Source organism: Microchirus variegatus (genome assembly GCF_963457635.1).
Source record: "Microchirus variegatus genome assembly, chromosome: 23".
Taxonomy (NCBI): Eukaryota; Metazoa; Chordata; class Actinopteri; order Pleuronectiformes; family Soleidae; genus Microchirus; species Microchirus variegatus.
The window spans coordinates 10,421,768-10,446,688 of NC_139824.1; the positions used below are offsets into that span (position 1 = coordinate 10,421,768).

Sequence of the window (24,921 nt, forward strand, 5' to 3'; positions counted from 1 at the left end):
CATTTAAAAAACTATTTATGTAGCATACTGCTGATCTGAAAATGAATGACTGAACCAACTGCACGGTGTTCTACGACTACTCACAATCTTCCCACCAGATCTGTGGTCGAAGGTCACCATGTGCAGGATCTTCTGCTCTTTGACAAATGTGCAGTAGCGTTTGACCCAACTTGAACCAAAGGGAGGTGGCCCTATAAAAACAAGACGCAGATTAGACACAGGAATTTGACAGCAACAGGGTCGAAACAATTACTTTTGCTTATCCAGGAAAAAGAAAAGGTTTCATAGGCTAGTGCATTCAGAATACTTCTATACAAATCAATTCCCTGAACACACAGGACACCATGGATATTGTCACCCTGTCACTTAATGCTCGTCACTTGAGGGATTTCTACCGATATCTCTTGGATTTGCCAAGCTTAAAGCCTGCCAAGCGAGGATTGAACAGTTATACGATGAACAGACAGATGTAGTAAAGATTCCTTGCATTTATAAATAGCAAGTGTAAATATTTTACGACAGTGTTTAAATTGGAACATGAATGTACTCCTATGTATAGGACTTTTTTTTTTATTTCTATATTGCTTATTTAAACTTGAACTAGGGTTATTCCTTACTCGTATTATTCTATTCTGCTTGGTGTTAGTCTTTTTCTTTTTTGCACAAGCATGACACCGAGCAACTTCCTCATTTGACTGCATGTTTCACTGTGGATCTCTGTGCACGTAACAAATAAAAATGACTGAATCGGGCATATAAACAGCAGCCACAGTATAATAGAATGAACTGTGCAACAGAGTTCGCCATATATTTTATTTTTGCATCTGCAATGTGTGTGTGACAAATTTAAATGATAAAAGGTCTCACGTTTTTCTTGTACATAGAGGTAACCTTCACAACTGATAGGGCTGGTCTGCCTGTATTCTTGGGGTGCCTCCCTGATCCTCTTCATTAGCTCGTACACCTCTGACCGTGCACCCTCAAATCGATTCCTTGTCTGCGAGAGAAAAAAAAGGAGTAAACACAGATTCCAGGAAGTAATTTCCTGAGACTCAGTCGTTAAGTAGAATGACCCTCTCAATGAAAGGTAACTGCCAATCACAACTGATGAGCTGCCCTTGAAAACACCACAGTGTCTCCATTTTGGGGGTAGAACAAGAACACACAAGTACTACACAAGCATTTGTTGTCATGGTTAGGTTTTTGTCTAATATCCACATATAATACTATAATATTTCTTACATTCTGTATATTGATCTGCAGAGCTCTTTTATAATGATCAAAGTCCTTGGCAAGCTCAAAGCCCTGGTGATAAAAAGTGAAGACGGTCTGAAAAAAGGCCAGCATCTGAAGAGATCACAATAGGGACAGAAACAGAAACCAAATGTTAATGTTCGGAGTCAGATGAAATATAAACTCACCATAAAACACATGACCACAAGTCTGTTTTAGTCATTCTCGAAACAAGACAGAAACTAAAACCACGTGACATGTCCCACATCCAGCCACGTCATAGCTGACATAGCCATGAAGGCCCGTCACTCACCGGCTCGACGCACTCAAACTTCTTTCTCTCTTGAATCTCCTGCAGTTTGCACACATAGTCCAGAGACTCCTCCTGAAAGTGCTGCCTCATGTTTTCCACCTGGACGTCTGCCTGAAGAAAATAACACACACAACGATGATGATTATAGTGACAGAGGGACGCATGGACGCAAAAGAACAACCATCATGGTCTTTTATGATACAGTGCAATTTGGGAAGCCAGTGCCCGTGCCACGTACGTTTACAATATACGAACCGAATAACAACGTTGTCACTGTATGAAATAAGAAGAAAAGACCAATATGCAGAAATGAAATACAATAAATGAAAAATGTTGTTTCCAAAACCTCAATAATGATGTTCTCAAAATGTCTTGTTTTGTCCACAAACTTGAATTATTACAGCCATAAATAAAATAAAATAAGCTCAGAAAAACCCAACGATGTGTGGAAGAGGAAGATCCTTCTTCAAATCATTTCTTTTTTATTTTCTCCACTATGACAGATCCACATAACGTTCTTCATTTTATGGATGAAACAACAAACCAAGAAAATAATCAGCAGGTTAATTAGTCATGAAAATAATAATTGGTGGCAGCCCTACTAAGCATAATATACTAATATTTGATGCTTTACTGTTCGTTGAGTTAACCAAACAAGTGCCTGCTGTGTTGATGTAGTTTGTGACTCTTACAGGCTGTAAACAAACCACTCGGTAAATTTATCAAGGTCTGACTGCAATCTTTGTTGGTACCACGGGCCCTTGTGTCACAAGAGTCACAGAGAACAGAACGAGCAGCCCGCATTCATAATGTCAACACTTTCAAGTGCCTTTTCTGCGCAGTTGATAGAACATTATGGGTAAGCCTTACATGGAGAGATGGAACAAAGGCTACGAAACAGAAACAGAAACATTGGCTCGTGAAACGCAACCACGTTCTCCAAAATATTACATTTCCATCTCATGGTGCTGCAGCGCGAGTTGTAAAAAAACGCAGCACCCAGGGTCAACCGTGGAAGTACAGTACAAGTGAGCACACATTTCCTTTACAAACAAGCCAGGAAAGAAGTGTTGCTGCGAGGCACGTCAGTGGAAACTCACACAGTCCAAGAGGCTTTGCAAGTGAGACTCTTCCAAATGGCACAAAAGAGAAAGGATTCTTGTACTAAACAAAATATCAATTTTTTCAATTATCTTTTTTATGCTGTCATGGCTAGCAGTACATATCCGTCCGAGTTCAGAGAAAGATAAATACCTCTTGTAACTGCGGCTCCTTCTTCTTTGCCGACATATTAAGAAGCTTTTCGAGAGAGCTGTAGTATTTCTCCGTCTCTTTGTCATACTTCTTTCTTTCCACCTAAGACATGAGCAGGGGTAGAAGAATATTAGGAGAAAATAATACAATACGGACAAAGGAATAAAAGCCACATGTTTAGTCCAATGGAAAAGCCATTAGAAGCCACTGTAAAATATGCAACAACATTAAAGTTAACTGCACAAATCAGCTAATAGTTGTACACAAAACACCGTTTAGAAGAAATAAACCATCATACATTACCCTTGCTGTACCAAGATGGTCTTTCCTGAACTTCTCCAGGGGTTTCATTAAAGTTTCTGTGATGTTTCTCATCTAGGCAGATACAGATGTCATATGATAATTGCTCAACTCAGTGATTCACCCCATAAATATTATTAAATAAACATCCTCCTGGTGTAATGATATATTGTTTTCGGTGTATAGTGGCAGGTATTGAGATTATTTTCCTCTAGAGGTACTACCGTTTAAGTAATTTAGTGTTTATACACATTATTACATAACTACCTCCTCTTTAATAATGTCAATGACTTTTTTTTTTCTTCATGACTCTGGTGTTTATGCTGTGCTGACTTCAGGACATGTCTGTGCCTGCATGCCCAACCTACTATTCCTTACTTTGCACTGTGATGTCATCCCAGTACGCCGAGCAGTATGTTTATCATTATGGTCTGGAGCGTAGCACTAAAACAATCATCTACCAGTGTCCACTCCCTGAGCTGCAGACGCTGCAGCGCGATGTTACAAAAGAATATGGCTGTTTATGAAAAGTCACAAACACTGTAAAATGCAAAGTAACATTTTGCATAATGTGCTCTATCTTTACTCACACAGTGTTACACTTAAATTTAGAATCACTCCTTTAAAAAAATATATAAATTCCTAGTCATAGTCTGCTTGTGAATTGTGTTGTTTATAAGTGAGCAACTTTAACAACACTGTCAGATGTAAAAGCTACTTTTGTGGAGGTAATGTAGGTAATGACTCAGTATTTAAAACTCGGGTGTAGAAATGTGCATGTGTCTATAGCCACACCCAGGAAGGTGCTGTGACCCTTAGACAGCGGGTCGAAAAGGGAGTTAGAGTCCAGACACTATCCATACTAATTCAGCCACTAGGGAACTGGTAGGTGCTTCCTTCTGGATGTTGTGAATATACTGTACAATGGAGTAAATTATATCATGAGTAAATGAATGATGGAATCAGACATTAATAGATACAAGCACCAAATATGGGCAGTGATAGGCGTGGGCTGGAAGTATGTATGTTGGGAATAAGCAGAGGACAAGATAAAAACACTTAAAATATTCAAGTGCAACATGGCAGACACACACACACACTCACTCACTCACAGAGACAGACACACACAGGTATTTTCCCTGGCTTTCAAGCAGGTTCTGACTGGTTGTTCTCACCATCAGCTCTCTTTGATCTTCTAGGTTTTTGAGGAATTTGGAAAACTCTTGCAAAGACTCATCTGGAAATGAAAAAATTAAAGATGTAATAAACCAAATCAGTACTTCACTATTACTATGCACACATACATGTACAATGTAATAGTTCCCACCACAAGTGTAAAACAGAAACTCACACTTCATTTGCTGGCAGGGGAAAGCACCATAAATAAACATTTAGTGCATGCCTGTGCGGTGGTAAGAAAACACGAGCGAGTTTGTTTCGATCAGTTCGCAGGCAAAGCCACACTTACCAATACATTTCTCATCATCTGTTTTTGCATCGCCGATGTACTCGAAATGAAACTCTCCCAGACACTGGGCAAACTTTCGCTGTGCCATCCCAAGCTCTGCAAGAAAAATGAAAGGAACAGAAAGATCATTCATTACAGCAGTGAATGCAAAAGGTGATACAACATGTTTCCAAAATATAGAGCAATTTTCATTCATTTCAAGAAAAACAAAGTAGGTCTGATGCACCGCACAATGTTAACCACTTTACTAACATCCTGTTCGTCAGAGACTGGTACATCCTGCTGCACATCAAACCTGTCAAACAACAGGGCAGGTACTCTTCAGTAAGACGAGACAGAAAACAAAGCAGCCTATATTTAACAATATGTGTGCAAGTCACAGGTTATTCAAATAAAAAGAAACAGTGTTATGCAAACAATGCATGACGCAAATGCTGGATAGCCATAAAGAGGTCATCATATAGGGGTAAAATACCCATAATTACTTCTTTATAGATATACAACGCCTTATATAGAGCATTTGTCACCCTGCAACTTTCTCTCACTGCACATAGGAAGTCATTTGTTCCGTGTCACAACAGATAGAGGGAACTGAAATATTTATTGAGCAATGTGATGTGGTTGCAAACAAATTGGGGCATTCTGAAAACACAAGAAAAACATCCATGATTGGGCGGAATAACGATCCTTCCAGGTCTGATACTACTGATTCAGATAAAGTATGCAGTATGCAAATAATGCTGCATCATACATTCTGTTCATGAAGACAAAAACAAAGGCATCGATAATAATAATCACCAAGATGATCTCCCGATCTTGTGTAGCTCAAGTAGGGGACAATTCATCTCCCATGGGAGTGACTCACAATTCAATTGGCCACCAGCCATTACCAGAACTCAGCAGAGTCCAAACAGGGCAGACTATGCTGAGAGGGAGATATCACGTAACCCAGTGGACACAAAGCTGAATCGATGCTCCTGGATCTGAATTATTTTAAAAACAATGTCAGATTTTGAGAAGTGGATCTTGTGTAAGTAAGCCCACCCCCCACTGAACATCAGTAAAAACACTGCATAAACCTCATCTATTCCCAAACAGTGAGCACTGAGCAGATTCCCTGAGGTGGGATCACTGCCCCATGACAGTCCCTGAGAGAAACATGACAGAATGCAGCATTGGTATTTTTAGACTGTGGCTATAAGAAGTACACTGAGGAGCAGTGTTATTAGCTTTGGCAGATGGGGCTAGGGCTCTATAGGAAACAATCAGCATAGAGCTAAACCAGTAGAGTAGAGGCCTTAACATCTGCAAGTGCTACGAGTTAGTTAGCGACAAACTCAGGTTGATTTCCATTGACGGGCAATCTTGTAGATAAAATGTTTTTGTAGTATTAATATCATTATTTTAATTTTTCAGATTTTGGTGATACACAGTGGAGACAAAATAAACTGTGCAAGAATTAAATGTAAAAAAAGACAAACATGCTATACAGTACAGCATTTCAAGTGGAAGTAATACGATATGCATCTTAGTCTAGAAGACGGCAGTATCTGTGACCCCCCAAAAATAGGTTTTTGCTATTGCTAACTCAGCTTGGGTAAAAACAGGAGAAGCAACCCAACATTTTAAGGAAAAAAATCCACAAGCATTGGCAAAGCCTGTAATAAAATATCAGAAAGAGCGATCCATTACAACTACTTTAATTCATCTATTTCAGCTGTTCTGCCATTTTCACCACTGGTCATGCAGCTGCTGAGACTTCCATGTGCTCGGAGAAGTGCTTGTACATCTAAACTACAGGGCCAAAACCCCAAACACAAGAGAGTTTGCCCGAGTCTGGCACAGACTATTAGCATCTGCCTCAAAAGTGAATTCCCACAACACCTGTCACTGAGTTATTGGACATCGGGAAGAAAAACGACTCACACCACACAATGGGGCAGCTTGTGTATTGTTGTATTTATAACGGTTTGTTCTTTCGGTAGATCTTGGGAAAATGTTCTTTCTTTTCATGCAGGCGAGATAAATGCTGTTCTTCAGATAAGTCACAAGACCAAAAGAAATGCAGAATGAAAAGAAAAATCATAATAAAAAGGCTATATCTTATCTATCCACAGGAATCCAGTAAGTGTGTTCACTTGGTTCATGAACTTCTGCGTGACACTGCGCAGCTCTAACTGTAGCCCATGAATCAAGACAAAAAAAAGGTTGTGTTTGTTCTTTCCTCAACACCACATAAAAACAACTGTAAACAAAAAGAATTGGCCACTTCACAAGCAACATTAAGAGACTAACAACAGCAGTGAGTTTCAAACCGTATGGCACAGTCACCTCTTTAAAAACAGTACTTTGGTCAGAACCAACAGAATGTATCGCAGGATTCCTCATTATCGTCACTATGTAATCGGTTGTAAGTAACTGCAGAAATTTATTACAAAATAGTTTACAGTAGTAAAGTTATATTACAAACTTGTGTCAACCAGAAGGAATAACGTTGGAGCTCACATCACTGACGCACTTCAGACACTAAAAGCTTTTCACTTTTTGGTCAAAAACGGTGACTCCCATCTGATGTAAACATAATCTGATGAACTATTGGGTTCCAGTTAATATCTTCACAATTCAGTGGCAGATATAAGGCTGCCAGGCTTTAATATAGAGGGAATACACGTCAGAAGAATCCAGTCCAGGATGTGAAAGCCCATAAAAGGTGACTCTGGTCATGCTTTTCTTTCCAATCGTTCTCAAATTGCAGCTCTTGAAATGACTGCAGATAACACCAGCAATCCTACATGGGTGTGCTTTACACAACACTTAAATGTAAAAGTCTGCAGTGCAATAAGCAGGATGGGGACAGAAACTTCACCCATAATCTTGTATATTATTAAGTCATAAACTGAACTGCACTTAAAGGTTTTTTGTTTTTTTTAAGTTTTGCTCATTTGGTGCACTCCTGGTTACCAGCTGTGTAACATGACAACACTTTCACCTGCATGGAACCTTAACCATCACAACTAGAGATGGACAGTTCAAGCAAAAAATCCTGTTGGGTAATCACTGAGACACTATCTGGACAACAAACTGCCAGAGTTAGGTGAGGTCTGATAAGTGTTTTGTTATAAAATGTCATATACTCAATGTATCCAAGTGTGTGTGCATGCACATGCTCTCCAGCATGTGTTTGCATCATGTAGAACTACTATTGTTGTCCGTAATAGTGGTACAATTACATCATGTCTTGTAATGTGTCATACTCTTTAACCAAGCATCAAAAACACAAGTTGTGCGCTAAACTATACTTGTGTAATCAGCGACCCCTATGAAGACTAGAGTGATCCTTTAACGTAAAGTGGAAAGTTCGGTTTCCCCCAGAGAGTAAAAACGTGTTTTGACAACATTACACTGAACCTTGACACACCTTGACAGAGCCTAACACGTTTGAAATAAGGTCAGGGGAGTATACATCGTCACTATATTGCAAAAGATAATGACAGGCTGGTGTTAAATGTGAAATAGACAACATTTAAGCACTCCTCAAAGTTCCACAGAACTATTACTGAACCAAAATCACAATCAAGAAACATTTGTTTTGAGTATTTGTATATTAAACATGTTCTTTATTTGCAAAGAGGCCCAGGACACTGTGAACATTAATGTGTACTCCATGATGTCAATGGATAGATTTGCAGTCTCTTTATTAGAGCCATATGTGAGCACGGTGCACAAATCACACCCATCCACAATCTGATTACACATGCTGCTTGCATGTTTAACTCACTGCAGGGTGGACAGTTAATACGAGAATATAAAGGGGCCGAGCTGTGTGAACTTTATTACATAAAACATGAAGAATGAATGCTATCCAGTTCACGGAGCTCCAGCATTAATCAGTGTCAGGCAACGTTCGGAGAAAACTGCAGCTGCATTTTGTGTTCCTGCGCTGTTTCAATTGAAGTTTAGATCAACTGGTTACAATCAGTCGAGTAATAAACAAAAGTGTCAGGACTGCATAACAGATCGAAATGATAGCTGTTGTCCATAGAGGAGAGAGCTGTCACAAGCTGAATCTACCACACACACACAATACTAGGGCACCTAAGACTCCAACGCAAAGGCTTCTCCTGCGTTTTGCCTTTTAAAGGAAGGCATTTCAGAGCAAACCTGGGAACTGTCAAACTTGGCTACTTTGTCTGCAGAAAGCCAGAGACCCCAGTCTGCTGGATACTGAGTATGAGTCACACAGACCCCACCTTATATCTATCTGATATAACAGGCCAACAGGAAAAGAAAGCCATGTGTGGCATTAACATTCGTGCCTCTGTCCAGGAGGTGGGAAGAAAAACAAAGATGACACAGAGGGGAGGTTGCTCTGAATATCAGGGCACTGGCTACTGTGCAGTATCAAAGATCAAGTAAATAATGTATATTTCAAGTATAACACGGATAATGTATATGTATACTAATTTTGCCTCAGTCTTTGTGAGATACGCCACATTATTTGTATGCTGCATCTCTTCTCTCACAAGCAATACTATCAGACCTGATTGAAGGGGTGTTTGTTTGTATACCTGCAGCACCAGGGCAGGTGGGGACACAGCAAATATTTATCCCATCAAACTGCGAAACAACAGGGGTTTTAGAGTAGTAGAATTCACTTCTGAAACTTGTGGGAGTTTCTTTGCATTTTCAGTCATATTTCAATTTGTTTGTACTCACGATTTGACACGAACAGACATTTGTTTATATTTAAAAGTTCTGCACTACAGTGTTATAAAGGATGAAATGTAAACAATTAGAGGAGATGGCAATCGTGGGTTCCTCGTGCCAAAAGTTTTTGAAATGTTTTCCATCTGCACAACAAAGAAATAACAGATGTTTGATGAAATAGCAACAGCTATACATCACATGAGATAATACAGACATATGTTTTCCTTGTAAAGACTATATTAAAAAAAATTGAGAGGAAGATTTCAGGGTAGATTTTAAGCTTCACTGGATGTTACACAGATTTAATTTCGTAACATATTTACTGTACTTTTCATTTACAAACAAAGACTTATGGGTGATGAATTATAAACCGTGCATGGATCTTTTTTCCATCTGCCCTCACATCTCGTACCAACAGGCACATTTGAAGAAGCACAGTGCCTGGTGTGTGGTAGCATAGTTTTACAATTCTGTGCTGCTATGATTGTGTGTCTTTGTCCAACATTGGTCAGCTAAAGTGATTTTAGCAATTGTAAAACAAGTGCATTGGACTGATAGAAGTAGTGGTAGATCCTCAAGGATGCCATTTATACTACAAAATAAAAGCCTAAAGTTGATTAACAACAAAATCCTGGACTTGTTTTTCTCCGACTGTATGCCTTGAAGCAGGAAACTTCACATTGCACGTCCTGGCTGCTCCCACAACAGTTTTCCCCCAAAAAGTCAAAAAAGGTATGTACATGTCAAAGTTGAACTGCTGAAGATGTCCACAGTGTATTCATTGGCAGCGGCTGATGTGTTGTTTGTTATGATTTCTACAGTCTCATCAAATGTGCCACTTAGGTCAGAACTTGCCAGGTCCAGGGCCCTCGGAGAGCAGCCTGGGTTTACATGCTGTGCCTTTCCACAGCCCTTCCTGTTCCACTCTCCCATCTTTTCCAGTATGAACTTCACACTCCGTTTCCACCTTTGCCCTCCACACAGCCTGCCACACCGCCCCCTTCCACAACTTCTCTTCCCCCCCAGCTCCCTGCCCACAAAGCATGACTTCATTCATGACTTCCTGATCCTCCAATTTTGTAGTGTGAAGCCACGAGGAAAAGTAACATGTTGTGATTCAAATGGATACAGTTATGATGCAGTTTCTGATGGTATTCTAAATTTGCTTGCACCAAAAGCATGATCATGCCATCAAGCAATAACACACTATCACTTTTACAGGAGGCTTTGTTCTTTCTGGAGTGAGACATGAAACAGCGTTCCTCCCACATGACTTCACGTCTTGCGCTAATGCGATTTTAATGAAAGATTGTGATGGGGCTCTTTGGCAGAATAAGTAATATGATTACGGAGAGCAGCAGTGAGCCAAAGCACACCATGATAGACTACTCTTAAACCTGTCCATCTGCCAAGGACAGAAAGGCTTTCACATGGCCCGGGATTTCAAAGTGGAACTGAAAGCAAGGAAATCTGAACAGTCATTGTGTTATATGCAATTGGTCAATTCAGAGGAAATGCATCTGCGTGAGTGACTGTGATTGACCTCACAGCAACTCTTGTCCAACTTCACTTTTATGGTAATTGAAGCCATAACAGAACATGCAAGCAATTAGCACTAAACCGGATTGACAAGATTGACTGAAATATTGTGATATTTCATACCATGACACTGCTTCAGTCCTTTGAAGAGCTAAATCAATATGGAAATATTGTTGACGATGGTTTTCTGACAGTAGTTTGTGTGCTTACAACCCTAGTTGGCAGCATGCTTTTTTTTATTCTCTCCACCACCTTCCACTCCTCTCAGGAGACAAAGAACAGTGTATTGTTTATGCTAGGATTTTCTTAAAATAGACTATTTTGAGGGAAAGAAATGACAATATCTCGCCATGCTTACAGCATTCCAAAATATCACAGTGTATCATATTGTCACCGCTGTATTCATACCACCAGATTCTTTCCAATACAGAGTTCTACTGACAGTGACAAGTGCACACAGGAATAAAAAATCTGTACCGCAATATAGAGTTGCTTCTTTCTGCAACAAAACAAGTTGCTTCATAGACAACAATGAGGAGTAGCTGAGAGGGTACAGACAGGACACAGTTCCTGTGGAGGAAACCCTCTAAAACAGAAGCAGCACATCTGCACATTGCTCCTCCAGTGGGCACTTCCATGTCATGGCTCTGCAGGCCAAAGTTTCCTCTCTGAATCAAGGTCGTTCCGTGGAGGGACATCCTCCCGATCGTAGGAGTGAGGAGTTACTGAAAGGATGAGAATGGACTGGGAATTGGAGATGAACGAATGTCCTCACACCACACTAGATCACTAGGAGGTCAAACGCTAAGTAAATCCCCTATAATCAGACAACAGTACTATCTTTTGTTTGAAATACCTTTCTCTTCAGCTTCATGTGTTACAAATATGATCAGCATTCAAAGACACTGTTGATCTGCACAGGACACATTTGCCTTGCCCTTCATCAAATATAAAAATAGGAAACACCTTGTGTAAATAGCACAATGTTGTTTTTGCATCACAGTTAAATTTAAGACAGCCACACCATAATCAATATAATCTTAATACATTGATGTGAACACCGAATTATTACAGTGATTGTGTCAAAAATGGTCATTTATTTAGTATATAGACAGGCAACACATCATGGGTGGTTTCTTTATAGTACAACAATTAAACTTCAACTTGCTTCACAATTAATTCCAGGAGTCGCACTAGTATGTGTTCCATAATCCCTGTCATATTATCATAAGACAGAAGCTAGAGAGTATCAACACTCTAAATGTTTGGTATGTCAGTGTGCTGGAGATTCAGCTCCAATTGCATAAACAAATCAAATATAGTACCATGCGGAAGTTGTGGGCCACCATTAGATTTGTTGTTTCACCAATGCTTTAATCCAGAAAATGGATGTATGCAGTTTTAAAAATAACACATTTTTCAGAAAGAAAAAAACTGCTTCTACAAGTTCAAGTGTAAAGTATTAAGTGTGACCTACCCTTAAACTTATTATGGCAGGTTTATTCAAGACATGCTTGAGCATCATATACAAATGTCGTAAGGGTTAATCTCAATGAGTGCTTGCTTGTTTTGCACATTACTGTAAAATGACTTATATACTTACTACTTACTTACATACTTATATATATACTAACTTCTCAATAACTGCCATTGTAATACTTTCAAACACATGCGTGTATCTAGATTGTTTCAACAATTTCTGGCAAAGAAACACCGGCAATCAGCTTCGGTCTTAGTTAAACATTTACTGAATAGCAAAATGTCAGAAGAAAAATGCAAGAGTAAGTGCTTAAACTGTAAGTACAAGAGATCACAAAGATGCAAGTAAGAGCTTGGTACAGCAGCTGAGTAATGAACTGTCATGGGTGACGGTGTGACGCAGAAAGGCTACAGCAGCATGCATGCATACACGGTTCCACTAATGTCAGCTAAAAGAAACACAGGCTCAGCAGAAGGGCTGACTAACAAACACCGATCTTCCCCTTTCCCACACACGCACACAAACGTGCTCAAACTGAGGCAGCTATCTTGTCTTGTGTCACTGGACAGGCTGAATTCCAAGGGAATCCCTGAGTGACCTGTTGCCCTTGTGTCAAGTGTATATTTTGAACCAAATCATGGAGTAGATGCTAAGTCAAAATGTTTACGAGAACAAGTCCACAGCTTAATCTCTTTAAAACCACCTTCATACGTGATACACATATGTATATAGTTATATAAATATATTCTGCTCTTGCAGACTATAGAGCAAATTAAAAATTGTTCATTTGGTTGAAATACATTTTACTTAAAATCATTACAATGCAACTCAAGGGTGCAAAAACAACTTATTTTCACTATCAATTATATAATTCCCGATAACTTATTTGACTAATCAACATCTTGATTTGGTGATTCAGCGATGCAAAACAAGAATAGCAAGAAATATTCCGATTTCAGATGTTGAAATTGAAGAATGTTTGGCATTTTGGCTTGAAAGACAAGCCAAAATGATGATTCATTTTCACGTCTCAAAATACTCACTGACGCTATCAGGCTTGACGATTCCAATTTTACACAATACGTTTGTATCCTAGCAACACAAAAACAAAAGGAAAATTCTGTTTTCAAGACCTAAAAACGCCACTAAAGGTCTGCTGGGCCTGCGCAGTCATCGTGAACAAAAGATGCCTGTGTAAGCTTTAAGAATTTAGAATGCGCTAAAGGCAAAAATGCCTACTACCTGGGGATTCTCTGGCAGACTATAAGAAAAGAAGCAAACGTGACGGTTGCAGAGTAGAGAAAAAAACATGTGAAGTGACAGTGCAGAACCACTGAGATCCCTGAAATGTACACAGCACCAAAAACTATTGTATTTTATCCATATTAAAGTGGCTTTCAAAAACGACATTCATTCACACAGGACTAAAATTCTTTGCTATTTATAAGCAGCCTGGGCATTATTAGCACGAGTTCTTGGGATTTCCTATGGGATTTTCCAACAGGACATGTTGAAAGCAGCGTATTTGTGAAGAGTCTGTGTTTAAGTCTGAGAAGTTATACGCACAAACAGGCGCAGCCCACAAGAGTAGAGTTCAAACAGATAAGAATTGAATCATTTTAACCCAACTGGAGGTGTGAGACTGTGAGCAAATAGTGCACAGAGGATATTTTTTTCTGGCTAACCAAAAAAATTAACTGGCAAACTCCAGCTTGTTCAAAACATTTTTATTCTAACCACCAGAATTTAGAAAGCACATTGATTACTCCTGTTTAGATTTTCCTTCAAGCACAGGTGAAGCTTTTGATAGTGCAGCACCTTTTTCATTCAGCACCACATTTTGGATATTTTAATTATACATTAGCATGGAAAAACATTCAGGTCTGCTGATGCTAATTTTTTTTAGCTAGCTCATGAAAAGCAGCAAAAAGCTGCTTGTTCAGGTCCAAACACTGTGAAAAGCTACACCACAAGTGTAAATTCTGTTCTGTTGATATTAAAAAGGCAGCTATAAAATGCCTTTTATATAATAAACTTTCTTTTTCTGTGCATAATTACCTTTTCAAATGTTGTATTGTCAAGCCTTTGACCCAGCTATATCATGTGTGCAAATCCTGATGATGTCAACAGCTGATAACCTTACCATTCAGGCAAACTTTGAAATGCTCCAGGATGATTTTGTCTCTTTTTCCTGCCTTTTTCAAAGTGAATGTCTTAAAATGTTAGTTTGTCCCATATTGACTGTATTAAAATCTCTGCCTCTGATACAACGTTTTATAATCCTGCTCTTTTTCTGCACCCAATTATTGTAATTAGAAACATGCACTCTCAAAAACTGATTTTAGCTCCAAGTCATGAATGACTGTCCAAATAAGACAGATTATCCTCTCCTGTAAAGTCATAACTACGTGGAAACAATGAACAATCCATCGTAAACTGGGGGGGAAAGGCTGTTTCAACGCATGAGGACAGGACCATTATTATTTTCATGGCAAGTGCGAGATTTCCAAGTTCATACACAGAAAAAACATTTAAAACTCAAGTCAGTCAACTTACGCTTTGTTGCATTGATGAGGTTCTTGCCGTCCTTGTACAGCTCTTTGATAAATCTGTTCGTTTTGTCCAGCTCTGCTTCGTGTGCCTTTATTTTGTCCCTGAAGCTCGGGCTGTCCAGATAGCATTCACTGAACTCCAGCGGGTGTAGTCCCATTTTTGCAGGCAGTTTAATAACTTTGTTCAAGCACGGGGGAAACGGAGACAAAATGTCGCGCACTACTTCGTCTAAATTACTTTTTTTTTTTAATAAAAAAAAGTGTCTACAACTTAACAAATACCACGTTTGTCGCCTGTCAAGTCAGCACCGAGAACATAGCGACGCGAAGCAGCTAACTGTGGTTAGCATGGTGACTTCTTCTCAAGTGGGTGTTGTTCCACATTTGTCAAAAGAGGGGAAAAAAAACCGCCGAGAGAAGCAGCTACAGGTATAATGGTTAAACGGTGTTTCAACGGTGCGCCGCCGGTGGAGGTATTCAACGGAAGTCGGCTGACAGGAGGTGTCAGCAAATCATGGTGCCTATGTCCAGTTTCTCTGCCCTCCATCAAACGGACTCCACCTAGCAGGGTGACAGATTGAGAAACTCTGCTGACATCTGTGTGCGTGTAGCAAACTTCTGCCCAAAGACCACACAGTTGGTGCAAGATGGTTCACTCGTTCGTATTTCCGTGCTGCCCCCCAATGGCTGCCCCTAAATATGATACAGCATACTTTACTAATTACTACATCCGGTTTTCAAAATAATGGCCGATAGTAGAGGTCAGGTCAGACGAGATTCTTTAGCTTTTTAGCCTTTGTGGCTTTATTTTATGCAGCTCAGTGCCCACAACAGTTACTCTGACCTATCCTTAAACTACGGATGTAGCAGAATACTTCAAATATATGTGTTTGCATTCCCTCTGCCGAGTTCGTCTATTTTCTTTGTTATTCATCTTATTTTGAAATCCGGATGTATACCATGGTGGGACGGGAGGTAATTTTGGTACTATATCACTATATGAATTTAGAGGATATGACATGTGCTTTCGTGTATTTTCTATATAAACAAATACATGAATTATTATTATTAATCGTGTGTCTTACATTCGTGACGCTGCACTCATGGCGTAAAATAAATTTAGCTCATGAATTAAGCAAAGAAAGAAAAAAAAAATACTCCGCGCGGACCTGTGTTGCGTCTGATGTTTGTGTCGGAGTGGTTTAGCGCACGGACACTGCCGCTGTAGATGATGAATTCTTAGCAGAAATGGGATTTACGGACTCGATAAACACCCGGGAACACAGATACGGTTTATTTTAATAGACACTGTATTTTTCTGACATGCAGCTACGTTTTCGTAGAGTTTGTTACATCTGCTTCTATCGTGTAAGTTAGCGTTAGACTCATGCCACGAGAAGATGCTAACGACTTCAACTGGCAAGAGCCGTAATGTTAGCGTCCGTGTGTTTGCTAAAGGATACACACTGTCTTTGTAATTGATCTGTAATCGTCACCACAGCCTGCGATCTGAAGCTCCACACAGTAAGTCATCTTAAGTCAGTCACGTATATCAAGATAAAGTAAAGTATCAATGTTATTATTAATTTACGGGATCACGACATTAATGGAAACTTATCTCCAAGAAAAGAAAAATACAGATACAGTCAAAACAAATCACTTTTAAAAATAGATTACATGCAGTACCAATAAATATTAACAAATTTAAGATGTAACTAACTAAGAATTGTCAATAAGAACATTGTAAATAATGAGGTCTTTGAATGAATGGAAAGATACATACATCACTATGACTGACCTTTTCAAGTCATTCACATCAAATATAATTACATAAATAAATGAATAACATTCCAGTGCACAAGCAATGCTGGAAGCTGGAACCATTTAATGTAAAAAAAAAAAAAAAAACAACAACATAAAATCCTAGGTTTTGTTTTTCAAGGGATGCCTAACACCAGTGCAAGGCCGAAGCACAGCAGGAGGACGAGAAGGCGACGCAGAGAAGACCCCGCCAGGAACGAGCTGGTCTCCAGTTCCCTCGAAAGTGCCCAGCAGTGCCTGTTCAACCAAGATTATGGACCCGCCTTTGCACACTACCTTTTGGTCCTCCACCTGGCACCTGTGTTTAAGGACGTTGCAAAGGTAACGACTGGTTTGCTCTGCTCTGATAACCAGTCTGCATACATTACTGGCTGCCTCACATGCTATAATAGTCACTCGGGAGTTTGTTACGCGTTCACTTTCAGACGCTTTTTAATCATGGTCATTTTGCATCCTTAATAACAGCTTTTACTGGCAGTTTTTGTATCTATGGAGAATTCAGATAATTGCATTTGACGGAGTGGCAGCACTAGCAGGACGTTCTTTTTTAATTTGTTTAATAATCAAGAATTTAGACACTGAAATAAAATAGTATTTAACAGTAATTTAACAGGTTTTCTGACTTGGTATTATCTGTTTTGGATCCCAATATTGTCTCGTGTCCCTTCCAGGACTCCTTCAGGTTCACTCTCTTCAAATGGGCAGAGGAGTTGGACTCTGTGGGCCGCATTCAGGACCTTTTCGAATGTTACGAGCAAGCGCTGGAGCTGTTCCCTGCTGACGAGGTCATCCTGAACAGCATGGGCGAACACCTGTTCAGGTACGTTCCTCTGTTCCTGATTCTAAGAGCTTTAATAACCATAACCTGAATGAATCCCAATTGACTTGACTCGTATTATCCAGGATGGGATTCCGAGATGAAGCTGCAGGTCATTTCCACAAAGCTTTGAAGCTGAGACCGGACTTCCCAGAGGCGAGGGAGAACTTCTACCGCGTGGCCAATTGGCTGGTGGAGCGCTGGCATTTCCTCATGCTCAATGACCACGGCAGGAACCGGAAGTACCAGCAAGCCATTCAGAAGGCCGTTCAGAGCGGCTGCGGCACTGTACTTGACATAGGTACTGGCACTGGAATCCTTGGGTGAGGAATTTTCCAAATATAGTTTGGAAATCTGAGCTTGGTACTCAGGTTGTGGTTGTTACTTTAACAACATCTGTTTTCTGGCTACTGCTGTGTTTTTAATTGGCTTTTTTTATTCTGATTTCCTGCTCCTCTGTGTAAAGTATGTGTGCTAAGAAAGCAGGGGCCGCTGAGGTGTACGCCTGCGAGCTGTCCAAGACGATGTACGAACTGGCTTGTGAGGTGTTGACCGCTAACGGGATGGATGGCTGCATCAAAATCCTCCATATAAAATCTCTGGAGATGGAAGTGCCAAAGGACATTCCGCACAGGTACAGTTAACACTTATCCTACAAGCACAACATCTCCGTCTTTATTCATCTTCATACTCAATTCAATGGTTTTTTTTCTCTTAGGGTGTCCTTGGTGGTGACGGAGACGGTAGACGCAGGCTTGTTTGGAGAGGGCATCATAGAAAGCCTCATTCATGCCTGGCACCACCTCCTGCTGCCTCCACAGGTAATTACAACGACTAAAGCTGTAGTCCGTAAGTATTAATGAATGTCTGTGATATTCAAGCCATTGGCAAATTACAACCTTGAGATAAGATAAAATAGAACAAGATAAGATGTACATGTCCTTCTTTTTGAAGGAAAAGCACTTTTTCCCCATGAATATAACATTAAAGGAATCAGAAAACGACTATTCTAGCTGCAAACGTCTGTTTTTCAATGGAATATGTACATAGGTGTATAGAGGCCCATTTCCACCAACCAACTCTTCAGTGTTCTAATGGTACATTGCGTTTGCTACTCGCGTTAAAGGCTATTGGATGATTAGAAAACCCTTGAAAACCCTTGTGCAATTATGTTAGCACAGCTGAAAACAGTTTTGCTGGTTCTTTGACCAAAGCAAAGTTTATTATTTTTAATAAAAATCCTTATTTCTAATCTTGTCAATGTCTTTACTATATTTTCTATTCATTTCGCAACTCTTTTGATGAATAAAAGTGTGACTTTTAATGGAAAACGCCAAAAAATTGTATAGGTGACCCCCTACGGTAACTTTTCAACAGTAGTTTACTTACAAATCCACCATAGAGGAAATTTGACACAAAATATAATGTAATATAGGATAAATAAGAGCTGAAATATAATAGAATAACTCCAAATTATTATTGTTATTTTTTTCTAACCTTATAGACTGGTGAGAATGAATTCGGGGAGCAGTCTGCAACAGGACGCGTCATCCCTGCTGGAGCCACCGTCTTTGCTATGGCTGTTGAATCTGCAGAGATCCGGCGACATCACAGGTGTGTGTTTTTCCTGCAAAAAAAAAAAAAGAATATATTTACTTTACAAAGTTATCTGATTTATATTTTGGGATACTTTTTGACACACAGGCTGTGCGTGTCAGAGGTGGGAGGCTTGTCCATAGCTGCAGCCGGCGAGCTGCGCAGTCCGGTGAGCTGCAGCACGGAGCCGGACGACTCAATGGAGCCGTACACCACGGAGAGACTCAGCAGGCTGCCCGGAGGATATAAATCGCTCACGGAGCCCTTCACGGCTCTCAACATAGATTTCAATAATGTGACCGTGAGTAGAAACACACACCCTACTTGAAGCTTTTTGAGATGTAAAGCTACAGTCCATTATCAAATTGATGGGCTGAAGCGAACATACACTACCGTTCAAAAGTTTGGGGTCACCTATACAATTTTTGTTGGTGTTTTCCATTAAAAGTCACACTTTTATTCATCAAAAGAGTTGCAAAATGAATAGAAAATACAGTCAAGACATCGACAAGATTAGAAATAATGATTTTTATTCCAAATAATAAACGTTGCTTTCGTCAAAGAACCAGCAAAACTGTTTTCAGCTGTGCTAACGTCATTGCACAAGGGTTTTCAAGGGTTTTCTAATCATCCAATAGCCTTTTAACGCAGTTGGCAAACACAGAGTACCATTAGAACACTGGAGAACCAGACGTTTGCAGCTCGAATAGTCGTTTACCACATTAACAATGTATAGAGTGTATTTCGGATTCATTTAATGTTAATTGAAAAAAAAACAAACGATTTTCCTTTAAAAATAGGGACATTCCTAAGTGACCCCAAACTTTTGAACAGTCTCACAGGTTTAAATATTTCACATAAGTAGCTTTTTTTTTTTAAGCTGAAAGCCTGCAGGGACTGTCTGATTTATTAGCTGCCAGCTCACACCTGGCAGACTGGAGCGATCTGATTACAGAGCCGTGAATCTAGAATCTAGAGTCTGTGACAATAATAATAATACTACATTTAAGAAAGAAAGTCTTACATGTTCTGCATTGTGCTTTAGTTATTTTTGTTGGTACAGTGACGAGAAAACAACAAAAGTCTGCTTCATTTGGAGTCGGTTCCTAGAATATAAATGAAGGCAGGACATATTATATTATTCAATGTATTTATATATGCCCACTTTTCTCAATATGCATAGGAACTGGAGGGTCTGAGCTCCAGGGAAGTGCAGCGCGTCTACCTGCCTGTCGTTCAGGAGGGGGAGCTGGACGCTCTGGCCGTGTGGTTCCAGCTCCACCTGGACGAGGAGAGCAGTCTGTCCACCGGGCCCCAGGAGGACACCTGCTGGGAGCAAGCCATCTACCCTGTCCACGGCGCCAAGGGTAAGATACTAATAAGGCGACAGGATACAGCAGGAAGAACTGCTATATCATTTGTTATTCGTTTTTCAGTGGTCATGGACTCAAAAGTGGGGTCACTTAGAAATTTCCTTATTTTTGAAGGATTTTTTTTCAATGAATATAACATTAAATTAATCTAAAATATAGTCTATACAGTTAGTTAATGTGGTAAACGACTATTCTAGCTGCAAACGTCTGGTTTTTAATGGAATATGTACAGTGTATAGAGGCCCATTTCCCAGCAACCATCTCTCCAGTGTCCTAATGGTACATTGTGTTTGCTTATCACGTTAGAAGGCTATTGGATGATTAGAGAGAAAAAAACCCATGTGCAATTATGTTAGCACAGCTCAAAACCATTTTATTTGGACTAAAAATCATTATTTCTAATCTTGTCAATGTCTTGACTATTACTTTCTATTCATTTTGCAACTCTTTTGATGAATAAAAGTGTGACTTTTAATGGAAAACACACAAAAATTGTACAGGTGAGCCCAAACTTTTGAATGGTAGTGTATGTTTATCAGTTTTTCTCTACTCCGAAATGTGAAGGAAATATAATATACTATTACTATAACATATGATAGCACATACAGTAAATATTGTTTTGTTTTGTTTTTGTACAAAAATCAAAATAATTTCACAGGAATTTCTCAATTTAACCCCATTTAAACAATTTAAATCCCTCATGACTAAGCTACTGCCACCAAAGAAGAACTCCTATTTCTTAAAAATCACAGTGTCAAATGTCCCATAAAACACTGTGAATTATTTACCTTTCTATCAGACAAAGGCCACTCTAACCCTAATAACAACTTACATGAGGTGATGCGCTCCAGTTGCCATTGCAGTTACTTCTTACCGTCTTTGAGTACGGCACCCCCCTAATAGCATTTCACTGTACCGCTAATTGGCTCAGGCAGCGTCGAGGGAGGCGCCACCTTTTCCCGGTGATCACAAACACATGAGCACATGATCGCCTGTGACACTCTTTAGTGTTCATGAAATTCTTATAGGCAATTAATATGCAATTCCCCCCCCAAGAGCCTATGATGAGCTTTTCGCTGATATGAAGACATGAACAGATGTTAATCCTGTAGGAATCCTATCTGTGCCTCCTCTCTCACTCTCTCCAGTCCCTTGAATCTCATTTATCTGCTGGGTTTGCGCTCTCGTCCTTTCCTCTTACTCTAGTTTTAGTTTGGAAATCTTTAGATTACGCATAATAGAGAATGAGAATATAAGAATTCACCCTATTTAAAGAGGGTCATGTTATGAAAAATCAACTTTTTAATAATTTAAATCCTTATATTTGGGACTCTGGAGGTCCTATCACGTTCTATTCTTGGCTCCACAGTGCAGCACAGTTCTACACAAACTTCCAGCCTCAGAGGATTTATCTGTTCACTGGATACATGTTATATATGACGGCAATGTGCCTGCTAGAGCCTGCAAATGATCACTTTTCCAAATGCTAACTGCTGTTAGCTCCAAGTAAAGAAAGATTCAGTTTTAATTCAATGTCAACGTCAATTGTTTCCCTTGTTTCTCCAGGTTTTGTCCTGAAACCTCAAGACCAACTCATCGTCGAGGTCTCTTGCCGAGACGCCTACCTGAGGCTGTGCAGCGTCGCCGTGCAGAGAGACGGCCGTGAAATCCATCTGGACTCCAAGAGTCCCGAACCCAGGCTCTCTGGAAATCCCATTTCGGTCCCGAATCCAGAAGCTGAACTGTGCGACGCGTTGGCGTGTCTTCAGACCGGCCAGAACCAAACGAAAGACTTCTGCATGCTGGAGTGCTCGGAAATGGCGCTTCTGAACAACCGGGATTACCATCAGAGATTTAGCGATGCTTTCGGAAAACTCGTCAGGAACCAAGAGCAAGGACCAGACGGCGACACGACAAACTCCAGTGACCTTATGTATGTCCTGGACGTGTCCGAGGGCTTCTCTCTGCTGTCGCTCATCGCGGCCAGCCACGGACACGTGAAAGCCTACAGCTCTGTGGAGAAGCACAAGCAGCAGGACGTGCTGAAGAGACTGGCTCACTCCAGCGACATCGCGGAGGAGAATCTGGAGTTCTGGCTCAACAACGTGGAGGACGAGCATGGGATGCTGCAGAGGCCTTCGAGGGAGAAGCTGTGGACCGCCATCATCCTGGACTGCGTGGAGACCTGTGGACTGATACGGCAGAAGTTGATGGAGAAAGCCTCACTGGCCAGGTAAGCGTTTTTTGTCGAGATTTGAGATTGATATTTTTAAATCGAACGACACTGACATGTTCTGATCTATACTAGGTGTCTGCTGGAAGACGGAGGACAAATCTTCCCACAGCGGATTGTGGTGTATGGTATGCTGGTGGAGTCGGAGATGTTGCTGCTGGAGAGCGCCGTGCAAGGTCACGAGCCCACGCTAGGGTTCAATATCGCTCCCTTCATCAACCAGTTCACTGTAAGTTTGTTTGTTTCCAAACTATAATAACCTTGCCCATAGTATCTAAGTAAGTTGTTTTCATCAGTAGTCGAATAATTCAAACATAATGTTATCGTAACTACTGATTTTAAATAATACGTAATAATAATAATAATAATAATAGTAATAATAAATGACTGAGCTTCTTTCAGTCTTCATAACACGAGTTGCACAATCTTCCTGTGCCAGTCAAAATCCTGTATTCCGTCTCATGCAAGTGATGCAATCGTCGATCTTATGTTTCCTGACGCAACGGTGAATATTGACAGTTTCCGCATACAGTATGCAGCCTTTGCAAGCTTGCATCATTCACTCTCGCCATTCACGTGGTACAAATATATATTAATATGTTGACCCCGGGGGCTGTTTGTTATAAATATGACAGTGCAAAAAGAATAAAGCTTTAAAATCAATCAAAGATTAAATTGCACTTGGCTATCCAGGACTGTTTTGATTATCAGTTAATCGGTTTGAAGCTTTTTTTCGCGATTAAAAGAAGAGTTCTGATTGTTTTAGCTTCTTAATTGTGAATATCTTCTTTGTCTCTTTGCTCCACATAACAAAGAAATCATTATAAACTACTTTAAAGTAGCTGTGAAATCCCTTTGAATTCTTTTTTCTTTATTTGGTCTGGTAGGTGTTGTGTGTATTTTTTTCCAGAATCATGTTTGCGCTCCAATTTCGCAGCCCCCCCCCCCCCCCCACGCGGGGGATTGGTCGTTTGTTTAAAACAGATGTCGTCTTTGAAGCCCTCTGCGGAGGGCACTTTCAGAACACAAACTGTCGCACGAGACACAACACACAGCTTGGCCTGAGACATTCCTACCTGAATCCATCAGTACACATTAAAATCCATCAAGCACATCAAAAAAAAAAAGTAGGCTCTGAGTTCTGCGCAAACTGTGACAGGGAGGAGGAAAAGATTCTATTGTTCTGCGACACTTTCTGTGCTGCATTTGTGAGTCTTCTGCCCTGCAGCCGTGGCCTGTTTGTTAAGTTTAGAAAAGTTTGAGGGAGATTCATTATCCACTTCATAATTAAAAAACATTCCTTTTGTCCGCTGCTTACTCTGCGATTATCTTTTATTTACTTAAGGTACCGGTCCATGTGTTTCTGGACTTTTCCACACTGGAGTGCAGGCATCTCAGTGAGTCTGCGGAGCTCTTTGTTCTCGATCTTATGAACGTCACCGCAAACTACACGAACAGAGAAGTCAAGGTAAGGCAAACACTGTATTATTATGATTATTATTAATAATAATCATAATAATAATAAAATGGCATAAGAAAAAATTTACAAATGAGTTTAAAGTGCCCTGGACAGAGCATGGGTATATTCAAGTATCTTCTGTCCCTGTTTCCCAGGTCCAGGCCACATCTGCAGGCAGACTTACAGCCATCCCCTTCTGGTACCAGATCTACCTGGACCACGAGATCAGCGTCAGCACGCTGAGCCAGAACTCTCACTGGAAGCAGGCGGCCGCGGTGCTGCAGCAGCCCCTGGAGGTGCAAGCTGGAGACTGGGTCTGTCTCGCTGTGAAGCTGCACAAAAGCACCATCTCTATATCGGCCCATGTGGACGGCGGCGTCTCCGAGTCGAATGAGTAATAGGCAAATGTTGGTAGAAAAGTCAAGTATTCATCTTCTCTTGGGAATTGTATCAAATACTAGATTCCCTACTGCCAAAAAAAGGATTTCCTCTCGACAGTGTTATCTTCAAATGTCCCTTAACCTGGGGTCTATTGTTTTTTTTTAGACTGCCTAAAGCCTGCATGACCCGAAGCTGGTTTATCACGATCACAAAGATGTTTTTTTAAATAATAATGTCTTGTTTTTATTTGTAAAAGAAAATATCATATAAATACCTTAGTTGTCTGTCTGTTGTTTTTTTGTAACAATGTTCTGTGTAAAACAGGACTATAAATGTGACTTTAATAAATACAAGATCAGCCAAAAGGTTGTTAATCATCAGATTTATTGTGCAGA

General features: G+C 40.2%; 2 protein-coding genes across 2 annotated transcripts in view; one reads left to right on the forward strand and one right to left on the reverse strand.

The window, feature by feature from the left end:
• arhgap10 (Rho GTPase activating protein 10) overlaps positions 1 to 15,275 on the reverse strand; it is a 39,780-nt gene extending 24,505 nt beyond the window's left edge. Inside the window, exons 1-9 of the mRNA XM_083909516.1 lie at positions 14,851 to 15,275; positions 4,569 to 4,664; positions 4,276 to 4,337; positions 3,104 to 3,175; positions 2,801 to 2,902; positions 1,547 to 1,657; positions 1,243 to 1,347; positions 868 to 997; positions 85 to 191 (exon numbers count right to left, since the gene is read on the reverse strand). Of these exons, the coding sequence (XP_083765642.1) occupies positions 85 to 191; positions 868 to 997; positions 1,243 to 1,347; positions 1,547 to 1,657; positions 2,801 to 2,902; positions 3,104 to 3,175; positions 4,276 to 4,337; positions 4,569 to 4,664; positions 14,851 to 15,004 (939 nt within the window). The 5' untranslated portion in view covers positions 15,005 to 15,275. The remainder of the gene's footprint in view (positions 1 to 84; positions 192 to 867; positions 998 to 1,242; positions 1,348 to 1,546; positions 1,658 to 2,800; positions 2,903 to 3,103; positions 3,176 to 4,275; positions 4,338 to 4,568; positions 4,665 to 14,850) is intronic.
• Positions 15,276 to 17,570: 2,295 nt separating this feature from the next.
• prmt9 (protein arginine methyltransferase 9) lies at positions 17,571 to 24,543 on the forward strand (the record flags this gene model as incomplete). The annotated part of the gene is made up of 10 exons (XM_083909370.1): positions 17,571 to 17,807; positions 17,951 to 18,118; positions 18,203 to 18,305; positions 18,989 to 19,098; positions 19,189 to 19,381; positions 20,264 to 20,447; positions 22,020 to 22,686; positions 22,762 to 22,915; positions 24,032 to 24,154; positions 24,301 to 24,543. The coding sequence occupies exons 1-10, from the start codon at positions 17,572 to 17,574 to the stop codon at positions 24,541 to 24,543; spliced, it is 2,181 nt and encodes a 726-aa protein (XP_083765496.1). The 5' UTR covers position 17,571.
• Positions 24,544 to 24,921: the final 378 nt, after the last annotated feature.